This window comes from Bactrocera neohumeralis, chromosome 3 (genome assembly GCF_024586455.1).
Source record: "Bactrocera neohumeralis isolate Rockhampton chromosome 3, APGP_CSIRO_Bneo_wtdbg2-racon-allhic-juicebox.fasta_v2, whole genome shotgun sequence".
In the NCBI taxonomy this organism is placed as follows: Eukaryota; Metazoa; Arthropoda; class Insecta; order Diptera; family Tephritidae; genus Bactrocera; species Bactrocera neohumeralis.
The window spans coordinates 76,539,388-76,564,503 of NC_065920.1; the positions used below are offsets into that span (position 1 = coordinate 76,539,388).

Sequence of the window (25,116 nt, forward strand, 5' to 3'; positions counted from 1 at the left end):
AACTAGCAAACTAGACCAACCAAACAAGTAAAGCGCAATTAGCGGAAATCGATTGCGGGCGCTGTGAATTTTGTAAAGATTTCTTAGCCAGTTGGTCTAAGCGTCGGGGCGGTCGTTAGCCTTCAACAGTCAACAAAGCAGTCAGGCCGTCAGTTGGTCGGCCGTTGGCGTCTGACAAGCTGAATTTTCATTTCTCTTTTGTGCATTTTTCTGCTCATTTGTTTTGTTGAAGGGCTCACCGCAAAGTAAAAATAAGAAACTAAAAAATAAATTACCAACATGCGCTTTTGTAATTAGTCGTTGGCAGCAAAGTAATTTTGTGCACGAGGAAGGTACTAAAAAGAAGGGTCCATAAAACACAAAAAAACTTTATAAAACGAGCAACAAGAAGCATAACTAAAGAATATTGAAAAATAAATAAAGATACAAAGTGAACTTACTTACTTAAGAAGTGCAGTTAAAAGAGAAAAGTGTAAAAGTACACAGTAAACAAACAACGAAGCACCAGAAGAGCTTAAGCGCCAGCTTAACGATTCTAAGAAGCATCACATCCTCAGCACATTTCGGTCAACAGTGGAGAAGAGTGTATACATTAACGAAAAATCTCAACAAAAATGGTGCAAAAATTCCAATCGCCCGTTAGGGTCTACAAACACCCGTTCGAGTTGGTTATGAAGGTGAGTAAATACGGCCAATATGGCGTTGACATTAATGCTAAGTCAGTCTGACGTTACTGACGGTTGTTCGCCCATTTTACGTAATGTCTATTGTGTGGCGTGAATAATACGCTATTGCCTAGATTAATACTGTTAATTTGCTGGAAATTATGTCACTCTATATTTCTTGGTAAAATGTGTTTCTAGGAGGGTTTGGGTTGTTTTTCTTAAAAGGGCCGCTAATGTAACCATTTGTTTGATTGATGATGCAATTATTGAGTCGATATTCACGTCTGTACTTTGTCTGCGACAATTTTGTTTTAATTTATTTTATTAAATAGATTTAAAAAGCATTAGGACAAAATATTTTGGCTCTGAGTCTGAGTTTTAGTTCTGAGTCGAGAAAGTATGAGAGTGATGCAATAACGGATCTCAAGCACTTTTCGCGTTCCATTCCAGCGAAGTAAAAATCTCTCGGTGCAGGTTCTAGTTCACTTAAAAGGCCAAGGTAAAAGAACTGTTTTCGGAAAACGCTCTTTCCTCATCTTTGGATACACCGTGGATATTTTTAGTCCATTTCTGTTGTTGCATTACCTTTACTGAATTCCGAATAGAGTTGACATATAAGATAAACAACTGCGTCCAAAATACTTCGGACTCTTTTATCGACAGTCGGTAGGAATTCGGAATGCAAAGAAAACTATCGACATATCCTTGGTTTTTCATCTGCTTGACGCGTTGTTTTTGCCTTTGGCTCACCTTTGCCACGACATGCGACCGATTGACAGTCTGTTTTCGGGTCGCAAGCATAGATCCAAGAATCATCGCCAGTAATAATACGTTTCATGACATCCCGGTAGTCGGAAAGCATTGTTTCACAGACGTTAACGCGTCAGTGTTTTTCGAAAAAATTTAGTGATTTTGGAACCAATCGTGCTTGCACTTTTCTTAGGCCCAAATAATTTTAAAATTGTTTTCACTGATCCTTCTGATATTCCAACGATGCCAGTAAGATCTCTGACTTTTAATCGTCAATTCTCCAGCACAAGTTCCTTTATTCTATTGACGTGTTCATCATCAGTTGATGACCATCCTGGACGTGGTTCATCGTCAACGCGTTCTCAATCTTTTTTTAATAAGATGTATCAATCAAAACCACATTCTCGCGACAAACAATTATCATCGAAGGCCTTTTCCAACATTCTGAATATTTTGGCACCAGAAATTTGATTCCGCACACAAAATTTAATGGAACTTCTTTTTTGAATAATTTCACTTATTGCGAAAATCGCCGAATGCAATTTACGTACTTCAGAAACACAACATATGTATACACTAAATAATATTTTGATGTTACATTTGGCACAGATGTTACTGACAGTCATAGAAAAATCGTAAACAACTTAAGTCCACAGGTTCCTTACGCCTATATATCGAAGGGCGTTATTTGTTTGAGCTCAATGAGACATCTAAAAAAAGATGACATTTTCTCTCTTACATTTCTGCTCAAGAAAGTTTCGGCAACGATATCCTTTCTATTTAATTCAACTAGTTTTGACGCTATGGTCGTCATCAAAAGGGAGGTCTCTCATCCGAGGCAGTTGGTGATCTTTCATTGGGAGGGGTTTACGTGGCGGGTCCCAAACCCAGCGCACAACCCTATATAGGGGATGTTTCGCCTTCTCACTTTAGCTCGCCTTCGAACGGATGTTCTTAGGCTACCCAGAGGATACTTGGTCAAAGACCGGAAGTTGTGAGCTGCTTGAGCCATGTGTAAAAGAATCGTTTCTGGCCACTCCCAAGTGAATGGCGATCAGAGAACTTTCCTCACTTGCGTGAACTTCTACACATGACTCCATCCTCTTAAGTACTTACCAAAAGTAATAGAAACAGAGATGACAGTTTCGTTCCTAGGGGTTTTTTGGAAATTCTTTAATGGAAAAGTAAAGTAAATACTCAAGTCATGAAAAACAGAAGAGAGGATTTGTAATTAATTTTGTTGTTACTAAGTTTGACAGTTTCTTTCGTCCTCAACATTACGTGACGCAATCTTTGTTCTATTAATAAACTAAATTACTAAATTTTGCACTTTTTTCGTTAGTGGGTCCAACCAATGGTAACGCTAAATGAAAATATTATATTCCCTGATAATTAAAACTGGAAACCGTTTCTATGTTTATACACAGCAAAGGGCCAAAAGTGGTAAAAAATCGATTATGACGGTCATGACATTGCCAAAATCTTGTTCGTCCATATTTAGCACTTAGCAAACACGTGAAATCGACACAGATGTAGTAGGCTAAATAACAAAAATAGCAAATAGCAACTAGCTCATTATTAGACCATATATTTTTGTAAATATTTTGATCATAATTTACAGCAGTTGGCAACAGCCAAGGTTGCTTGTCTCTCCGCCGCATTTGGCGTGGGTAATTAACATTGGCTACTCAACGAGTGCACTGTGGACACAATGTAACGGTGTATGTTAATAAATATATGTATACAGGGTGATCCATTTCGATGTTACTTACTTTTTTTTAAAGAAAAAACACAGAAATTTCAAGTTCAATGGGGAATGTTTATTATTATTCGAAAGAACATTCTTTGGCATTTATTTTTTGAAGAATTTCTCTTTCAAATGTTGGCCTCGGTTCCATCTCAGATAGTCCATCCATTGAGTCCGATTCTCGATGACTCGTACGAACCTTTCGACTTGTAACTTAAAAATGACACGCGTGATGTTTTGCTCCAAGACCTGAATCCAAGCGGGATTGTCCGCATAGACTTTAGACTTTACATATCCACATAGGAAAAAGTCTAACGGTGTGATATTTGGCGATCTTGGTGGCCAATCGATCAGCTCAAAACGTGAAGTTATCTACTTACCGAAGTGTTCTCTCAATACATCCATTGATTGATGCGATGTGTGAGAAATGGCTCCGTCTTGTTGAAACCAAATGTCTTCGAGATAACGGGCTTCAATTTCAGGTATCAAATAGTCGGCAATCATATCGCGTTAACGGCCGCCACTGACGGTTACGTTCTCACCGGCATCAGTTTTGAAGAAATATGAACTGATGATTCCACCGGGTCACGAACCACAGCAAACCGTCGTTTTTCTGGACGTAATGGCAGTTCTTGAATCTCTTTAGGTTGCTCTTCGTGAAGAATGAGGCAATTTTGCTTGTTTACATACCCAGAGAGCGAAGCAATGTCGTTTGATAAGGTCGAGCGGCTTCAGTTCTTGCACAAGCTGTATTTTGTATGCTTCCAATTTAAGATCTCGACGTAAAATGCGCCAAGTCGTTCCATCCGTCAGTGCCAGTTGCTGCGAACGGTGTCGAATGGACTCTCTCTAGGCTTCGTGTACACTCTCTGTTACGGCTGTTATATTTTTTCTTCACTGCGTGCTGAACATGGTCTATTCGGTCGAATATTGTCTAATATTCATATATTGTATATTGGACCTCAAGATGTGTGATGGTGTTGCGAATGGTATATTGACCATAAGTTGTGCGAAGCGCGTGAAATATATTCTTTACAGAACGTGAATATTCGTAATAAAGTTGAACGATTTGTGGACATTGTTGAACGACACACGCGTGATCTGCCAAAAAAAGGCTATTGGAAAAAGTACCTCCACTTGGATCACCCGTTATATATATAATTTTCTTTTTCAAACTCTTGTTAAAATATTGTTCTGACAAGCAAGCTATATTACCCAACAGCTAGTCAAGGGTCTCTCATCACATTTTCCTATTTATCAGCCACACAATGGTGATAATAGTTCGTATATCCGGCTTTGTCGGCAGCTACTTGCAGCAAACAGTATAAGTGATATGTAAATTAGCTGCTCATTAAGATGTTTTCATGCAACGCCATGCATTATCTCATTGTCGAGAGACAACTGTTGTAGGTAAACCAATTATTGTTGTTGCTTTGCATAGCATTTGCTAATTTGCAAATGTAAAATTTCTTTGCTTTCCTTTTTGAATACTTCCACTCATAATTTAAACTTATTTTTACGATACGCTTAACGGAGAGTTGGCGAAAGGCAATCAACACACAAAAGAAATATGAAAACTTACAGTTACAATTGCCATGTATTTGCGCAATAAAAGAGATTTAAAAGTGTCTTGTCCAAAGCGGCGAACGTCGACAATTATTCAATTTGCCACTAAAAATGTCACTAACTGCAAATAAACAAAGCGCACACACATGCGCGCATATAACTTGTATGTGTGTTTGTCAGATTTTGCAATTATTTGAATTTTATGGTTTTTATGTGTGTGTACAGACATTAATAACGGCATATGAGCGCGATTAAGCGCACCAGGTGGGCTGCTGCAGTGCGTGAAAGCGCCATTCAGTCGGCCATAAGCACACAATCGTAGACCTTCGGCCCACAATGATCGTTATAGTTGTTGTTTATTAAAGGCGACTGCGGAAAATTACGTAGAAAATATTTTTGCTTTTGTTTTTATATTTTATTTTTTTGTTTGTGTTTAAAGAAATACACGTGTTTCCGTTAAACTACAAATTTACAGACTAATAATACATAGTAGCCAATTTAGGGCGAAGTGAGGTTATCTTAAAGTGATATCTTAAATTGAGGATCGAACTAAGTATTTAAATATGATTAATAAAATGGGTGGGAACCTCGTAATATCTTAAAGTAAAATATCGCATTATCTTATCTTACATTTGTTTTAGCCTTCTTCAATTCCTTGTTCATTTTTCTTATGATGGTACTAATCCAGCTAAACATTTGGATCCCTTCGGGTTATATAGACCTGACTACCTTATAAGAGCTTTTTTGGGTTATATAGACCTGACTACCATAAGAGCTTCTTTCGGGTTATATAGAGCTGACTACCATAGCAGCTTTTTCTTGATCTTGATTAACTATACCATCTAATCATATTTGACTCGGATACATACTAACATATTCGCGTATTTTAATACAAATATTTATTGTCGCCTTCAAAATGGGTTCTTGAGTCAATACGAGCATGTCAACGCTTAATCCAATTTTCCATACACTCGCCATAAGTCTCCGCTTTGATCATCGTCATGGTGTTCAGTGCCTTCAGCGATTTTGATTTTTGCGGCTTCGGCTCATTTTCGGACTGAAATTCATTAGATTTTTGGACAGTTTATACGTCATAATCAAAAGCCTCTCGTCACCAGTATTTTTGGTATGAGTCTTAGTATTGCGACGTTTCATACCCAAAACATTAACCAAAACGGTGGAGTCGATTCATAATAGATTATGAGATCCTCTGCTATCTTTCTGATGCCAACACGATGACTTTCAAAGACTGTTTCTTTAACTTTTATATGTTATCATCACAGGTGTGGATGGATAACTCATAGGAGGCAAGTTTTCGATGATCCTCATTCAAACTTCATTGAATATTTGGTTCCATTCAAAGTAAAGTAAATGTAGAGCTGCTTTTGAAACCGCACAAACATTCAACTAGTATTTTAATGCGGTGATTCCTTTTATAATCCAAAATTTTAAGTAAACCCATTGGTAATTTTTTCATGGTAAAAATCACCAGACAAACTTTTCGCGTCAAAAATAAATTGCTGCCAAACACCCACTTCACAGTGACGTGGGGACCAAGTGGCGAATGCGACGACTATTTGTTGGCGCTGATTGTGGGGTCTGCCTTTTTATGGATTGGGCAGAGCACACTTAAATTCCAATCGTTGGACATGCTTTCATACGACCATATTCTACAAAGAAGCTGATGCATTCTCCTTATCATTTCTTTGCCGCCGTGTTTAAATAGCTCGGCCAACAATCCATTGGTTGCTGTTCTTCAAAGGAAGTGTTTCTTCCATAATTTCAATATACTCTGGACTTCAGTCCCTAGATCACCTCTGGTGGTCTACAAGAGTATGGCTCCAGTCTTGAAACCTTCTGTTACTCGCCGCATCTTTTCGTAGAATTTTCGAGCATTACTCTTGTGGACCAGCTCTTCGAACTCGCGCATTTCGGTCTCTTTTTTTTTTGTCTTCAAATGCGTCTCGCTTCCCTCTTCAATGCTCGGTATCTGTACCATTCCAGCTATTCTTTTGCCTTTTCCGAAATCTCATGGTTTCGTTTGCAGCTGTACGTAATGAGCTTAAAATGCCGTCCCATAGTTCCCTTACACCGAGTTGCTGTTGAGTGCTCTCAGAAAGCAGGAGTGCAGCTTCTCAACGTCGTACCTTCCTTGCTGCACAGAGGCTGGTGAGTATCTTCGTTACAACAAGGTAGTGGTCCGAGTCAATGCTAGGATCTTGGACCACATTCGGTTCTAAAACACTGGAGACGCGTCTTCTGTCTACCAAAACATAATCAATTGGGTTGATGGCTTTCGATCCGAAGACAGCCAGTTAGCTTGATGAATTTTCCTATGCTGGAATCTAGTACTACAGATAACCATATTTCGGACCCCAGCGAGGTCGATCAACCTCAACCCATTTAGGAATGTTTCATCATGGAGGCTGAATTTACCGACCGATGTGCCAAAAATACTTTCTTTGCCCACTCCCCCCTTCTTCTCTCTTTTTTTCATAGGGGAACTCCAACTGCTCATAGAAGACATCTTTGCTCACATCGTACTTCTCCTCCGTCGAGGCGTGGGCGCAAAACAGCGATATGTATATACCACATGTTTACAAAATTGGAATTGTAAATGTTTTTCCAATATCAAGCGAATTGATCGAGCCGTTTCGGAGAAAATTTCCTCTTCAACTCTCTTCCTCCTCTTCAACTCGAGAAAAACTAGTATAATTTTTTCAGCCGATTACTCTAGGTAAAAAAATTCATACAAATACGCTCATATATTATCGAATATATGTAAATTGGGTATACATATGCTACACTATATTGCAGAAGAACCCCGCATGTTGAAATACTTGGATATATTTAACCAAAATTTCACAGTTGGGGGATTCTCAAGTGGTTATAAGTGCTTTTCTAACTTCAACAGCTACTCATGTCTTGAATGTCGCCATAAAAGCTGTTTTCTACATGCCGCTCGAAGCACCCTGTGTGCATCCGCGCAGCTCGTGGCTTCTCGCTTATTTGTTAATCACTTCGCACATGCAGACCATTTAATGAGGCAATTATTAGCGAAAAATGTTTACTTTTTCTTGGAAAACTATATTTTTAAGCAGCAGAAAGAAGAAGAAAATCTCACCCAAACCACAGACGCTGATCTCTCATAAAAAAGCTGATATATAACAACAAATACATATAAAATGAAAATACAAAAACAGACAGTTTATTTTCGGCACTCACAGCTCGTTTGTAACGCCCACACTTTGGCTAAACGAATTTGCCACCGAACGCAGAAAGGATGCCAATTAACGTATTTATCATATTTATTTTTATTTACACACTCATGTGCTAAAAATTAACCAAATACAAATATTTACGCATAACTAAATGCGAGCTTCATAAATTATCTCTCATTTACATGCAATAAAGCAATGAAAGCAACAACAACAAATATGCGGTAAAATGCGAAAAGGCTGAGATAAAAGTGACGGAAAAAAGATTTCATCATTTTTTAGTTTTTTTTATTTTTGTTGTTGTTGCCCTGCGTTTGATGTTGCTCTGCGTGTGACGTAGAAAGAACTCCCCTCAGCAGGTTTTTATCGGTGTGTGTGTGTGTGTGTGTGGCTGTGTGCGTGTATGCACATTCATGGTTATAGTGTAAGTATTTTATCGCCCATATGAGAGTTTTCGACATGAATATTTATATATAATAAAGTTATGTGAAAAAGTTTTGCCTCGTAAAAAGCAGGAAGCCGGAAAATTGTACAGAAATTGTTGCAGATGCTCGTCGCTTGTGCGAGAAATCGCATTTTGCTATAATATGCATAATCATAATGCATAATAATAATGTAATGATGATGGCAAATTGAGGGAGCAACACACTCTGCCAGCAAGTTGAGCTTTTTACACGACATATGTATACATACATACATATTTATGTTTGTACTTACATACAAGTACTCAGATAATTGCGTGGGATATTTGCAACGGTCAGTGTTTTTCCATTTGTGCCGAACAGTTCTGCTATTGACTCTGTATTTGTTATGGGAATCAGCGGGAAGGAGCTGAGTGTTAATATTTAAGAGGTCAGAACGTTCATGTGAACTCAGCGATTCCGCTGAGTGACGGATGGTTACTGAATGTATCTGATACTGATAGAACGCTTCCTACAAAGGTTATTTAAAATTGATTGTCACTATTTTGATTCTAAATGTGGTATATAGGTACAGGGTTTGTCCGGGAAGTAAATGGGCTGAGTCGATTAAAAAAAATATGTTGAACCAATCGTTACAATTCTTTAAAAACTTTCAAAAGAGGCTCCTTGATGCAGCGCTGCCAACGCGATTTCCAAGCATTGAAGGCGTCAAGGAAGGCATTCTCCGGAATAGCCAGAGCCGAAATGCATGCTGATTGGATCCCCTCTGTCGTGTCGTCAAAATGTTTGCCTTTTATCTGCAGGTAAGAAAACAAAAATGTCCGGAAGAGCCACATCTGAGCTGTAGGGCGGCTGCAGAAGAATTGGGATGCCAGTCTTGGTTAGGTAGCTCTTCACAAGAAAGTCGGTGTGAGCCGGGGCGTTTTTGTGGTGTAACTTTCAATCGGCCACGATGTCTTGTCGGACCCGATTGATCCTTCATTTGAGTCTCTTGAGGACTTTCACGTAAAACTTGGCGTTGACGATTTGACCAGGAGACAATGAGCACCGTTTTCACTTTGTATTTGAAGGTCGCAGGTCTTCCAGCACGGTCTTCATCAGCGACCTCTTCCCGGCCCTCCAAAAGGCTTGGTGCCACCGAAACACACCACTTCTTGATAAAGCAACATCTTGGTAAGCCTGGTTGATCATTTCAAACGTCTTTGTCGCAAATTTACCGAGTTTCTATCTCTGAATTTGGTATTCCCGCCAAAACAATACGGCTGTGTAAGCAGACGTTGAGCAGCACTTAAAGCTCCGCCAGGATCGGGAAAGACATCTCCGTGTCGTTCGGTATTAAGCGAGTTTTCAGAAACCGTATCGTGTGACTTTATCAATCTATTGCTACAGAAAATAATAAGAGTTACAGAGGTAAATATAGAAGGTACAATCTTCTATACACAGTATGGATCTGGTTGTGAACGACCACTTGGCTCCCACGTCACTGGAACCAGTATTAGCATCAATAATGATGTCAGCCTCGAAATTCAACGCAGAATAAATTTTGCCAACAGTTGCTACTTTGAACTGAGTAGGCAAATGAGAAGTAAAGTCCTCTCTCGACGAACAACGACTAAACTCTATAAGTCACTCATTATACCCGTTCTGCTATATGTGCAGGGACATAGACGATGACAACATCTGATGAGGCGACGTTACGAGTTTTCGAGAGAAAGATTCTGTGGAAAATTTGTGGTCCTTTACACATGGACAACGGCGTATACCGCATTCGATGGAAAAGACATTGATTTAATTCAGCGAATTAAGAGACAGTGGCTACGCTGGATAGGTTATGTCGTCCGAATGGATGAAAACGCTCCAGCTCTGAAAGTATTCGACGCAGTCTGTCTGGGGAAGCAAAGAAAGAGGAAGACCTCGACTTTGTTGTAGATATCAGGTAGAGAAAGACTTGGTTGCTTTTAGTATCTCGAATGGGCGCCAAAGTGCAAAAAGAAGAAACGACTGGGGCGCTGTTGTAAACTCGGTTTTTATCGCGTAAGCGGTGTCCACGCCAATAAAGAAGAAGAAGTTAGGCTCTTTTAGTAAAATACTCGCCGAGAAATATATCATTGACGTGAATTTCGCTTTTATTTAATATTTTCGCAACATGGCGCCAATTGAGTATTCCAAGCTAAGCCAGGTCCTTCTTCATCTGATTTAATGCGTTACTGCCCTTAAATGTAGGCTACAAACTCGCGTATAGCATACTTTTCGGCTCGAAATGTAACAGGCCATTAAAGTAGTAATCTTGGTAAAAATTATACAAATCAACTTTTCAGTGAAACGAAAGTGATATTTCAACGTTTCGAGATTCACTTATTTCAACTCAACTTAAGCATTTTGTGGTCATGCTCTGCACACACCTGAGAGAATTTGTTAAATTTCAACCATAAAACGCTCAATTGATTTCATTAGTGAAATAAACGACTTGATTGTATGAAAGCACACACCCGGCCATTAACACCTTCATTAGTGCCCCCACATTGAACCACCACAACTCTGACACTCTGCCCCCTCAGCCACAAAGCGAGCTTTTTGCGCATGCAAAATTTTCAAATCTCACTGCGATCATCACGCTGCGACCGAGCGTTAATTTAACTCAATTTAATACCGGCCATTGTAGGCAAATACTATACACAGTCCGCATATGATTATTTAGACTACAAATGCGAGGAATGTGTGTGAAAGTGTCGTGGCTTTGTTGTCATTTGCTTTTATGTTTATATCAATGCAAATAGCGAATTCAATTAGTTGGATACGAGGTGTTGTTGTTGTGAGGCTTTGTGATAAAGCTCAGCCGCGCTATCTGACCACCACATCTGGTATAAACAGCTGCGGCTTGCTTCCATACATACACACATTCACATGTGAAAAAGCCAGCTCAAACTCGTTAAAGTCGCTAAATGGAAATAATTTGTCGCGCACTCGCTTAGCAGCTCGCTAAATTCGCAATTCTGTTCAATTTAGCGGCGGCGTCGGACGAGAGGGAAGGCTGGTGCATATGCCGTGCGCTTAGCACAGCATTTATCCAATTATTAGAAACGCAAAAGCGCTGAGCTGCGCGGTTAAAGCACGTTCCAGTTAGAGAATATCAGAATTGCTGTTTTCAATAAACAAAATGCACATTAATTTTTTCTATTAATGATTGGCGGTTTGTGCGCCGTGGAAATGCCGCAAATTACAGTTTTCCGAAGCAAAACAATTGTAATTAATTTTTATTGCTTTTGAAAGGTGTGAGTGTTGGTGTGACTGTGAATGCCTGTTATCACCGGTTCATTAAAACAGCTAATAGCTTTTACCGCTTACGCTCAAATTATTTTTGTTTTATACTCTGGGCACATCAACACTTTTCCAGTGCTGAATTTCAGAAATATTTGCACGATTTGCGGCATGCATTTCGATAAATGTTAAGCAACTAATTATTTTGCCACGAATTGCTTGCAAACCGTGCATGCGTTGTTGTACTTGTTGTAATTAAACGCTTTCTTAGCGTGTAATTTCATAGTTGTGTTGCCATTTCCTGCCATTGCTGGAAGTCAAGGTACATAAGTATGTATGTACTACATACGAATACAATTAGGCTTCGTTGTAGTGGGCGTATACGTAACCTAAGAAAATGTATTTACTACAACTTTAAATTCTGACGTACTTTCACTGTAATTTTGAAATGCACATGTGCAATAGTTTTACAAAAAAAATTGAACTTCCTGCAGATTTTGAAAATTTTGTGCTCATATGTAATCTTTTTCTTTCCTTATATTGGGTAGTCGAAAAAGTCTTTTCGTATTTTGTCAATAAATGTCGTTGCAGTCGGATATCTCCAATGCTACCAATCGCATTGTGTCGTACCATATAGTGCTGGAAAGGCGAGATTTTAAGCTTTATTTAACAAAAAAAATTAAATTCGGGAAAGTTGAAAAAAAGTTACAGCTGTTCAAGAATGAGTTAAAGTAGCAAAGAAACTAGCTATATATTGAAATTTTTGTATAAAAAAGGGAAGTGGTGATCGATTTTAATATATCCAAAACATACTAAACTTAATTTAGACATTTGAAAAAGAAATTGCGTTTTCACATTCGTAACTTTGGTTATGTGTTATAAAATTTTGATTGCGCGAATATGCCTGATGTTTTGCCAAATAAGCGTAATTTGCAGGAAGTGTTGATTTTCTGCTTTAATTCCATAATTCTTTGTAAACTCCAAAAAGTTTTGGGGGCTGCTGCCGCAAGCTCAACAACGTGCAGTGTGATTGGTTGCAAAAACAGCGATTTCGATAATAAAGACCGCGTGAAGGAAGGTCAAAAACCTTCGAAGGCGGTGAATGGAGATGTTGCTCGATAAGTATTCGTGTCAAACGCATAAAGAGCCTGCCGTGGGATTGGAGGTCACCAGCCAAGCCATTTTAAAGGGACTACACGCGCTGGAAATGATTCAGTAACAAGGAACTTGGGTTGCTTATGGCCTCAATATCAGTAGAGGCGAAAAAGTGATGCCGCTGCATAACAACGCTCAACTTCACGTTGCCAAACCCATGTGTCCGACCACACACGCTATATTCCCAGTTATTGAAGCGTCTGATTATTACTTGTTTCGTTCGATGGCACATGGTCTGGCTCAGCAGCAGTTCCACTCACAAGACGACATCGAAAAAAGGCTTTATTCTTGAAGAGCATCACAAGATGAATAGTTTTTCTTTTTAAAGAAAATTTAAACTAAACTCAAATACAAAAAACCCGAAAATGTATTATTAATTAACGATTCTTTTTTTCAAATTAACGAGAAAAACGCGTTTAAAGTTTTGGAAATGTTTACAAACACAATAGGAACGTGGATCAATTTGAAATTTTCGAAAAATATAATCAAATGTAGGTTCGAGAAACACGCAGAACAACTTTTTACCATCCTCAAGTGTATATAAACCCTTAAAGCAACAGCCATTTTATATTTTGCCATAATTCTTTTAGCTCCAAAACTACTGATCCCACAATTTTGAAAAAGTGATATTTTAATACAAAATTTTTCATTCTAAAGAAATAGTTCTTATGGTTTTTTCCATAAAAAAGACTCTTTCAGAAGTTATATCTAGTCAAATTTACACATCAAATGAACTGTAGGCATGCAGTGTGCCATGTCGTATGAGCAACACATAATGTATAAATCACCAGTATCAATGCCCAGTGCATATAACTTCTAAAGGCATGATTTTATGGAAGAATTACAAAGGCAAATTCTGTAGCACGATAAATTATATATTAGAATATCGCTTTTTCGAAGTTATAGATTTACTTGCTTCATTTAAAATATCAAGAAATTTCATGTTATCTACATGCGAAAAGGAATATACTTATAAAAAATTTGAAAATTTAAACTCGAACTTGTTCCATTAGATGCTTGCTTTTAGAGCAAAAAACTGTAGCTTAAGTGGGCGTTTGCAAAAACAAATCAACTTAGGAAATAATAATAATAACTCTCCAGTATCATCAGAATCATCAGACTGCAGACGGTGACCTTTTAAAATATTTATTTGAAACTTTTGCTAAGAAATTTGGCAGTCAACGATGCTTACACTTTTGAGTTATGCCCTAAAATGCATATATTTAGATGAATTTATAATTTTTTTTATGTGTTTAGCTATGAAAAATAAAGATAGAGCAATTAATAGGAGTAGCAGAAAGTAATGTCTACCGCAACACTAATAGCTCTGTATATTATTGATAGCAAATTAATGAAAAAACTCGGTAAATACTTTACGGTATACTATATACTTTTTTATATCAGAGCTTAATTGTTAATATTTTTTACCTAATTAATCAATTAGGTGCGGCAGTCCATGAGAATCCGCTAAAAATATAATTAGTTCATACACTTTGGCTGAATATGACCTCCAAAGCATTACCATTGAACTGTGCATATGTAGGTGTGTATTGGGTGTGAATTAATTAGTTTTTTATAAATGTTTGTATGTATATATTTATGGAAGCATACATATGTAAATTACATTCATTTATAATTTATTATTTGTTGAATAAACGCCCATTTGACTTATTTGGCATTTATTACGAATGCTGATAAGAAATAGTATGATAAGCAATGAGCGCCAAGCCGATTACCATATGTTTAAATATTTACTTAATTTAGCGTCATAAATGCGCATTGTTATTGTGTGTAGAAGTTTCGGAAATTTTGCTTAATATATAATACAAAATATTTGCGAAAAGAGGCGGTAATATGTTATATGATATTAAAAAGGAAATATTTATGGAATTTTTTTTATTTATACTCTGAACAGATTATATTGAGTTTACCTTGAATTTTGCAACAATCAAAAGCAAACTTCGGAAACCCTATAAAGTGTCGAGCTGAGTCGATTTAGTCTCTCAGTTTTCGAGATATCGATCTTTACACAATCCCATTCCTTCATAAAAAGTTTTTTATTTGGCCAACAAATTGGAATGGGTTGTTGTGCAAGTCAAGGCTATAATCTCCGAATATACTGTACGGATCGGACTACTTTAGCTTATAGCCGTCACACAACAAGACCGATCAACATCAAGTTCTTGTAGGGAAAATTTTTTTATCAGAGAAGATATCTTCACAAAATTTGGCTTGGATTATTCCTCAAAGCAACATTATAACCTCAGTTCACTTCGGACCATTATAGCATAAAGCTGTCATTCCGTCTGACATATCAAATCGAGTCCTTGTATGTAAAACTCTCTTATTTGGCAAGTTATCTTCACCAAATTCAGCACAAATAAATATATAAGGATTCATTGCCATCTCCAAAGAAATGGTTCAGATTGGACTGCTATAGCTTATAGCTGCCATACAAACCAAACGATCGAAATCAAGTACTTGTATGAAAAACTTTTTTATTAAAAAAGATATCTTCACGAAATTCTACAAGTATTATTACCCAAAGTAGCGCTTTGATCTCCAAAAATATTTTTCAGATCGGACCACTATAGAATATAGTTACCATATAAACTTGCCGATCAAAATTAAGTCCGTGTATGGAAAACTTCTTTATTTGAAAGGATATCTTAACGAAATTTAGTTCAAATTATTATCCAAGACAAAGCTACAATCTTCAAATATACATATATTGCAGATCGGGCCAAGATAAATTTCTTTTAATACCCTCTAAAATTGTAAGAAATTTACCTTTGAAGGATATGAAACTTCAGTGCAGCCGAAGTTTGCATAATTACTTGCTTTCAAATAATTTCAGCAAGAAATAACAGCCACCGGCACTGCCATACTGAAATATTGTATCTAAGTAACTACGAAACTTTGCATAAAATGCTATCGCTTCTCAATCTGCTCGAACTCTGTGCATAATTTTCACACTAATGAATGCGCTTGCGGGCTTGGTTTGCCTTGCTGCATACGTTGCACATTGCACGTGCACTAAACCAGAATTGGCTAATTCTCAAAATAATTTTCGAACACTAGAAATGCAACACCATGAGGGCAAAAATGCCAAAACAAGCGCAGAAACTAGCATTAAGCATGCAATTTATGGCCACCGAGTTGAAGTTCAAGGCTGTGAGCCAAATGCTAGTGGCAATGATTTATATACACGTGTGCATGTATACATATACATATGTACATATATAAAAAAACGAACTAAATTTATAGCCAGCGTCTCGTGTTGCACATGCTTTGCACTAATAAAAAGGCAAAACGGCATATAACCGTTACTCATTCATACGACATGCTGAGCTTAACTGTAATAAGCACATAAGCACGCCAAGACGCTAGGCACTGCGCCATCCGGACTTGTTTATATGCAGACGAGCGAGTCTCTCGCGTAAAGTCTCTTCAAAGTAAGGCTACTTTAAAACCGTGTGACTTTATTTGCGCATGTGTGTGTATGTACGTTTGTTATTAGCAAGAAGTTTTAAATATAGCGTAGTACTTGTTATGCATATGTGTATGTAGGTACATTGTTGAGAGCGTTAACTGCACACCTGTTCACACAAATTGTTCGCCGGAAATATTTTTAGTACGCAGTGACGCAGACTAAAACGTAAATATGGAATAATGAAGCACTTCAAGATTTTCTGATATCTTTTGCTTTTAGCAAACAGTAAACTGCAAATTTTATTGCTTCTTAGTGATTTCTTCTTATCAGCTGACAGCTGAGATAATGCCTCACTGTTCTGTGCCTGACCATGTTCGGTAGCCGAAATGTCGCGAAATTTGCCAGTTTATCGGCTCGATTGGTCGTCAGCTCATAAAAATGGATTCGGGCTATAAATTAGGAACAATGCTACCACAAGTCAATATTTTTAAAATCACGCTGCTTATCATGCTAGCGGGAAAAGAAGGTTTAGACCTTCCACTTGATTGATAGCTTAAAGGGTTTTCAACTATAGTTTGATATTCAGAAAGTGACGCTACTCCAAACTCCTCTTGAAGACCATTTCTACATAAATTGGTATTTTCAATGAAAGTAAAGGCTGATGTTTCTTCACTATTTCAAACCTTTTCTTTTCAAGTTTTTGTTTTTGTGGCGCTCTAACAACTTGAGTCAGACAATTTCGTGCATTAGCTCTCTCATCACATTCTGAAATTTTTGTTGCGCCAATAATCTGTTGCGAACAATAACATAAAACGTGTCACCCGAAGACGAGCAGCAGCGTATCTTTGTCTTTCCTCGTCGTCCTTTCTCCTAAAGAAAAACCGGTTTGGGCGTTAAAAGAGTGCCGTGTGAACACAGTCTTAGTTCGTCAATATCAATAGCCCCAAATAATTTTGAGCAGCTCTACCAAATTGATCACTATGAGATACAAAATCCCGGCGGCACCGCTGCCGCGAATGGGAGACATCCGCTTGCAAACAGCGGACACAGTGAAATATCTAGGACTCATCCTGGATAGGAACCTTTCATGAAAGCCGAATATCAATGAGAGAGCAAAACGGTATAGTCAAGCCCATTATGTTCTATGAAGTCCTTATTTGGTCAAGGGCTCTACAAAATACCACACTTGCAAAGAAATTTGAGAGCGTTCAACAGGCGGCGCACATTGACATATGTGGGCGCTATGGTCCAAAGCAACCATTACACTTAACGCCATCGGGCACATATTACCCGTGGACATCGCCGGAAAGTGTTTGGCTGCAAAAGACATCAGACTCAGAGAGTCTGGGTTCCTAAAATAACACGGGTCTGAACACTCGGAAATCCTCACTCACTTTGACTTCATACCGGATTACTTGGAGCATGAAGTCGCCAAACCGAGCTCTGGCGGCTTTTTCTCTACCTACATACCGGCGAGGGAGTTGTAGGTGGAAAGAATAGTTGGGCTTCGCGGAAGCTTGATCAGCGCTGGAACACAATCAGTTCATGACAAGAATTCTAGTGATCTCTTTACCTTTTTAAGGCTGGCCTCTATCTAGTTGTGGGGCTTTTAACAGGCCATTGCCCTATTGGCGCCCACACAGTAGGGATGGAAATCTTATCAGACGCCATCTGCAGAAGCTTGGGTACTGGAATGGAAATTAAACGCCTATGCAAATTTGTATTAGCTACCACGCGTTTTTCTAATTTATAGTTTGAACACAGGAATTCTTCTTTTCTATGTTAACACGTGTGATCTTTCATCAGCCATCTAACCTAACCTAACCGAGTTGATCTCTTTGCCCAATAAAAACATTCTCAGTTCGGGTAGTGTAGATCATTATCATAAAAAAATGTTTAAGGTTTTTTTACAGTGATTTTGAAAATATCAATGCTATTAATTTTGGAAGTGCAGTCGAGAGAAGAATAGTAGAATCCCAGTTTGAAACTTTCGGGCCATCTAAAATAGTGAGTTTTCAGCTGGTCAGTACCTCTCTAAAAGTCTAAAGTTGGGTAGCTTCATATAAGAGGCGATTAAAAATATCTCGCTATGGACATTATTGAATATTGCATTGGGAATTTGAGAAAAAAATCGATTACATTTCGATATTTGTATGGAATAAACATATATTCAGACTATAGACTAACTTGCTGGGCACAAATCCAGCACGCCGCAGGATAGTCAGCGAAAATCACCTCCCAACTTAGCGGGCTAATGGCCAACATAGGAGGCCCCATCCAAGGAAAGAAAAAGACTCCTGTCGACGCCAATCTGCGTCCTATTATACGGAGTTCTTAAAAAGAAAAAGCCGCATAAGAAAGTGGCCAGATCGCGGAAAACGCTGTGGAAGCTAAAGAAAACAATTGAAAACAAGAGCGCAATAAAAAAAGACACGATACTCGCATGGTAACGAATATGGGGAACGAGAGTCGCGTCAGATAGACGGTCAGATTAATAAAAGACCCAAACTTATGGATAAGCCGTAAATTCGGCCAAGTCGACTTTTACACAACTCAGCTGTTATCCGGTAACGTATACTTCAAAAAGTATCTCCAAAGAATGGGAAAAGTCGAAGAGCCGTCATGCCTATACGACAACTCTTAATGAGAAATATGGAACGCCACCCTGAAGTAATGCAAATCCGGTCTCAGGGTGGGCGACAGTTCTTTACAGGCGAGTTTTTAGTGACCTGCAAGTGGCACGTACCGTTGCTTTGACGGCAGCGCTGATGATGCGGAAGGCATTTTCCATCCATCACCCGAAAAACTAAAATGGGTGTTCGGGAATATTCTTTGGATTTATGATGTTTATAAGCGCATTTGTAAGATTCTTTTTACTTAGTGTAATCTGTTTTCACAGAGCCTTTTAGACCTTTTTAGATATATTTGTCAGATTTTTGGTGACCATTTCGATTTTCTAAACCACTTTTCAATTCTTTCACAAATTTATTTTTTTTTGGGAAACCGCCAATTTTTTCAAAAATTTAAAGTTTGGATAATCCTGCGATAATTACCAGTTTTTAAATTTGCTTTAATTTTAAACAGAAAAATTTTACTTACCGGCAGACACCCTTTTCGGAGGTCATCCTGGAGCTCGGCTATGGGATCAAGAGATTTCAAATTTTTTCAAAATAAATTGGTGACTATTAAATTCTGTGAAAAATCTTCCTCATCTCCAGACACCTTTTTCCGAGATCGTCCTGGAGCTCGGCTACGGTATCAAAGAAATCCAACATTTTTCCAAATGAATCCGTGATTTTTAAATTCTGCGATTGTACATTTTATTCACATATTAGATAAGTAAAATGCTTCTTCAAAGAAATTATCAAAACAAAAGTCGTTTTTACCGCTGGAAAATTTTAGCTCTTCAAAGTTCTTAGTTTCTTTTTTTTACCGATAGTATATATACATATATATTTCCTCATTAACATTTATTTACTTTACGCCAAAATAAGGAAGAGTATAAACTTCAACGACTGCAATTTATTGTTAAAAGTCGCAATTTATTTAAATTGCATTACTGTCATATTCCCATGAATATCAGCGACGCGCTAACGGTAATGCAATCACACACAACAGTTTACACAGGAAATTGTATGTACACACTGCTAATGACATGAAAAAGTTGTAAATTTAAAATCTCGCCAGCAGCTCTCAGCTCTCGGCTTGCGCACAGCAAACAGGTGGACAAGGCGTGGGAATAAATTTCATGCAACTTCAAAGGATGTGTGCGCGCACAACCAGCAGCAACAACAATGAGCGTCGGCTGTCAGCCACCTACTAACCAGGAACCACAGAAAAAAGTTCTTTGTGTCAGAATGGAAAAAACTGCATCGTTAGCATTCATGGCGAAGAGAGCGCGTGGACGGCATGCAAATATTTGCAATCAGAGGCAGCAACGCACGCGCGCCGCACGCTGTTTACGCCACATAAGTGCTAAACTTTCAATGCGTCTATAAATAGGCGGAAAGTTTGACGCAGCAACAGCCAGAGTGGCGGCAGCAGGAGCTAGAGCGGCGGCAGCAGGAGCAAGGAGGACAGCAGCAGGCGCGAGAACGGCAGCAACAGCCAACAAGTGCGGCAAATTGTTAGAAAAGGCAAATCGCATGAAAAAACCGGAAAGCAACAGCGTAGCATACGCTTGAGTACACCTACACCTCACACGTAACGGAACACTTAAGGAGGATTTAATGCGATTGCCGCATTCAAGGACGACGCGCACGCTAAGCCCGGCTAAGACCGAGTATTGTAGGGTGCGCGTTGCGACAGTTGAGCCGCTGTGCAGCTGCCACGTTTTTTAATTTACCACGCTCACCGTTAGGGGCGGGTCACTTGCGTCTTCACATGTAGAGGCACGAAATACAAACGAAGGACCCGTCTCCTGTGAGTATATGTGGGCGTTACGCCAGCATTTTTCACACAAGCTCGCAACGGTAAACAGTAATCCATGAACATTAATGCGTCCAATTGCCACACACTCCGTGCGGTCGTGCTCGGCGAGGCATGTGTAGTTGGCAAGAAAAATTGCAAATAACTGCAAACACTACATAAATAGATTTTTATTAGTTTTTCTTTACAACGTCCTGTGTTGAGATTATTTTTACTGTTAAATACGGTTCACACATCTTTGTTTTTGGTTTTGCTTGAGTTACATTTTCTCTGTTTTCCATTTCATTCTTTTTCATTTCGTTCAGTAGCTTTTATCGTTATTTGTTTTTGCCGCTTTTTTCTACTTTAAGCGCCTTTTTATGTCTATTTGTCCGGACGGAAATGAAGTGAAGTGCAGTAATGAATGAAAATATGGCATAGATATGTGAACGCGCTGTCTTACTGTATGATTGGTTAGGTTTACGAGCTTGTGCTATACCAGCAAGCTCATAAAATGTGCCTCTGAGAGTAAACTACTCTAATATTGTACAATAAAATGCTTTCAGTTAGGCTTGCCAGAGAATTTATGCAGAACTTATAAAACGATTCATTAACTTTTATATGATTTTGCAATTAAAAACAGGAAAACACGTTAGCTTCGGTGCAATCCTTCACAAATACAAAATATCGCCTTTAAGAAACTTGATCGGTCAGTTTGTGTGGCAGCTATATGCTATAGTGATCCGATCTTAACACATTTTTTGGAGATTGCACCATTAATTTAGAAAATTACTCATACCAAATTTCGTGAAAATATCGCCTGAAATAAAAAAAAGTTGTCCATACAAGCACGTTATTCCGATCGTTCAGTTTGCTTTATAGCTATAATGAGCAACTTCTTGGTGAAAAAGGAACAGATGCGAAATTTCAGATAGATATCTCAAAAACTGAGGGACTAGGTCCTTTATAAATAGAACTGCGGACGGACAGACAGACATTCCTATGCCGACTAAGCTCGTCATACTGATCATTTATATGTATTCCTTCAAATTAATCCCTATCTGATTTTTCCAGTCCTCGAAACACTTTTCATAAGCACTTTCTAGAAGGCCTTCAGATCCTTCAGCGAATTTTGTTTTATCTCTCCTATTGATTGAAAAGGGGTTCCACGGAGCGGCAATTTTAGTTTGTGGAACAAGAAAGAATCACACAGAGCCATATTTGGTGAATGCGATGATTGATCAATGGCATTCGTTGCGTTTTTGGCTTTAAATTCGATCACAATCGTGGCTCGATGCGATGGTGCATTATCAACGTGTAAAATCCATGAATTGTTCTTCCATAATTTCGGCTGTTTTCGACGGATTTTCTCAAACGGTCCTATATGGCCAAATAGAACTTCTTATTGGCCGTGTGTCCCTCCGAAACAAATTCATGATGCATCGACCCACGAATATAGAAAAACAATGAGCATCACTTTGATTTTTGATCGGCTTTGGTGCAGTGTTTTCATGTCTCAGCTTCAGTTATAATGCTCTCTGTTGATGTGGGATAAAAATTGGCAGCTTTATCGGGACGACTTGAGCAAAAACGCGTTTCATACCTAAAATTTCAACCAAAATCATTCGAACAGACTCGCGAGAGATGTCGAGCTCTCTATCCATCTCTCTAACACTTGCCTGAGGATTTCATTTCTTTAAATTTTTTAATATTTTTTTTAGTTGAAGAGGTCGAAGGTCGCCCAGAACGAGGCTTGTCACTAACGATCTCTCGATCGTCTTTGAAGGCTTTGTACGACTCGTAGGCCTGTGTTTTTTTATAACTGAATCACCGTAAGCCTTTTCCAACATTCGCAACGATTCCATACAGAAAGTTTGGTTAGAAATACAAAACTTGAAACAACAACAATTTGTTCAGAGATCAAGCTCACATTTGGCGTAGTAATCGTAAACAGTCCTACCAACTTAGCAAAATACATTTTTTCCAATCAAACTTCAACGTATTTTTTTGTATTTACAATGAACTTTAATGAACAAAATATGTACCATTTGGTCGACCACTTTTTGCTATTTTTCCGCAAGAAATATTATTCCATCAATATAAAACCTTTCTGCTTTCTCGGCGAAAACCTTCTACAAGTAATTTTCACAGGCTTCTCTTGAAGCCAACTTTACTCAATTAACGGGGTTCTGCATTGACAGAAGTAAATGGTAGTCCGATGGTGCAAGGTCAGGTTTATATGGTGGATTCATCAAAACTTCTTAGCCAATCTCTCCCAGTTTTGCCGAGTCATCAAAGATGAGTGTGGTCTAGCGTTGTCCTGATGGAAGACGAAGCCCTTTTTGTTGATCAGTTCTGGCCGTTTTTTCGATTGCTTGCTTCAATTTCATCAGTTGTTGACAGTAAAATGTAGAATCAATCGTTCGATCAGGCTGGAGCAGCTCATTGAGGTGGATGATTCCTTTCCAAACCCACCAAACACTCAGCATAACCTTTCGAGGCGGCAATCCTGGCTTTGCGATCGTTTGTTGAGCTTCACCACGCTTGGGTCATGATCTCTTTCGCACATTATTGTCGTATTTAATCCACTTTTCGTCTCCTGTTACCGCTTCAGGGTCGATTTCATTTCGTTTCAGCAAAGAGTCGCAGATGTTAATTCGGTCTTTTCAATTTTTCAAAAACAATTCATGTGGTACCCAAACATCGAGCTTCTTTTTGTAGCCAGCCTTTTTTTAAATGGTTCAAAACCGTTTGATGATGAATGTTAAGTTCCTAAGCGATGTCATGGCTGCTTATGGACGGTCCTGGTCAATCCTTTCCATAATTTTTAACAATAGGCCGACCAGAGCGGGGTACATCGTTCACATCGAAATTTCCAGAACAGAAGCGAGCGAACCATTGTTGTACTACACGAAGTAATACAGCAATGTCTCAGTAAACTTCACAAATTTCATTGGTGGCTTGCGTGGCATTCTTCCCTTTTTTATACAAAAATTTTAAAATATGCTCCTTCGTCAGCTTGTCGATAATTTTATTTGCCTACCAGGTGTGTGTCTTTGCTAAAATACTCCAAATGGGCCTGAATGTAGGCAAAGTTTTGAGTTTGAAAATGCCTGCCCATTAAAAATTGGTTATTTTTTCTCAGTCAAGAAAATATAACAACAAAATAATGATAAAATGAATGCTTCATATAGTAAATATTAGGAGAATACCTAAGAGCCTCCTATTTTTATACACGAAAAAACAAAAAAAATTATTTTACTTGCTGTCAAAAGACTAATATGAAGGTTTTAAAAAGGCTTTTCGGCAGAAAAAAAGTAAAAATTTATTTTTCTGATCTTTAAATAGCTTGGAAATCGGTCTAATATATAAAACGAGTTCAAAGCGAAAGATGCTACTCTCACAGCTGTAGAAATATATATGTATTTGTTAATTTTATTTTACATTATTTTCAATTTGTTCAAAATATTAACAAAGCTTTACAAGCAATGTGCTTACTGGTATATCTTTATACACTCGTCACTCAAGCCTTCCTTGCTACATGTGTATATCACCACATATGTATCATCAGTATAAACCGACTGGAAAGAACATTCACTCAGCTATATATCCTTTATGAAAGCATTGAATGAGAAATCTGGACAAATTCCTTTGACTTTATGAGCTTACACGCCTACACATACATATCAATGTATGCTATGTACATACAGACAACTGTATTTATTTATTTTCCTTTGTGCCAGATTGCCATTATATTCTTTGCAGGAGTAATTATGTGGCGGGTAGGCGTCAGCATATGTGAAATGTTGAATGAGAGAAACGTTTATATAGTATTTACTACATATTGAGATATAAGAGTATAAAGGGTGCCTAAAAAAATAGCTAAAATGTGTTAAATGCGTATCAAAACTTTATATAGATAAAAATAATTCGAAATTTTTCTGCTCAGTTTTTTTGTCTTTCGTAATATTTGAACTTCTGTATGAAGAATCGAGTAGAAGAAGTTTCAAATCAGTGCTGCTGAGTTTTGATCGATATTTCCAGATTTTAAGTTAAGTAACTGCCCCATTCAAACACCCTTTATTCTGTATGAAAAGCCCAAATTAACTGATTTTTCGCATGAATGAAAATTTTTATGTGAACATACTCTTGTGCTCTCTACATTTTAGAAGATTAATGGAATCTTTTCAACAAAAGAATTCATAAATGAACATTTTTCCATTAAAAAAAGTCGCAATAAATGGTCTGTAAATGTTACATTGCTGGCGGTTGAGTGTGAGAATTTTTGTTTATGCCCAAAAGGTTTTCATAAATTACTATAATGGGTTTGGTTTGTTTTTTTTTTTAATGAAATGATTTTTTGATGACTCATGGAAGAGCTACGGCTGCTATTACCAATTCATTGAATGAAAAAAATTCTTCGACCAACTTCCATAAACTGAACAAATTTTATTGGCAGCTCGAGACCTTCATTTTATTTTCTCTTTATTTTGCG

General features: G+C 38.0%; 1 protein-coding gene across 4 annotated transcripts in view; it reads left to right on the forward strand.

Moving 5' to 3' along the window:
- The window catches only part of LOC126752147 (protein real-time), a 42,610-nt gene that overhangs the window by 2,218 nt on the left and 15,276 nt on the right, over positions 1–25,116 (forward strand). For 3 of the 4 annotated variants that reach the window (XM_050462746.1, XM_050462743.1, XM_050462745.1), the window contains exon 2: positions 298–677. In XM_050462746.1, the coding sequence (XP_050318703.1) occupies positions 615–677 (63 nt within the window). In that variant the 5' untranslated portion in view covers positions 298–614. Of the gene's footprint in view, positions 1–232; positions 678–25,116 lie in introns of all 4 variants that reach the window. The other variant, XM_050462744.1, reaches the window with a different exon arrangement.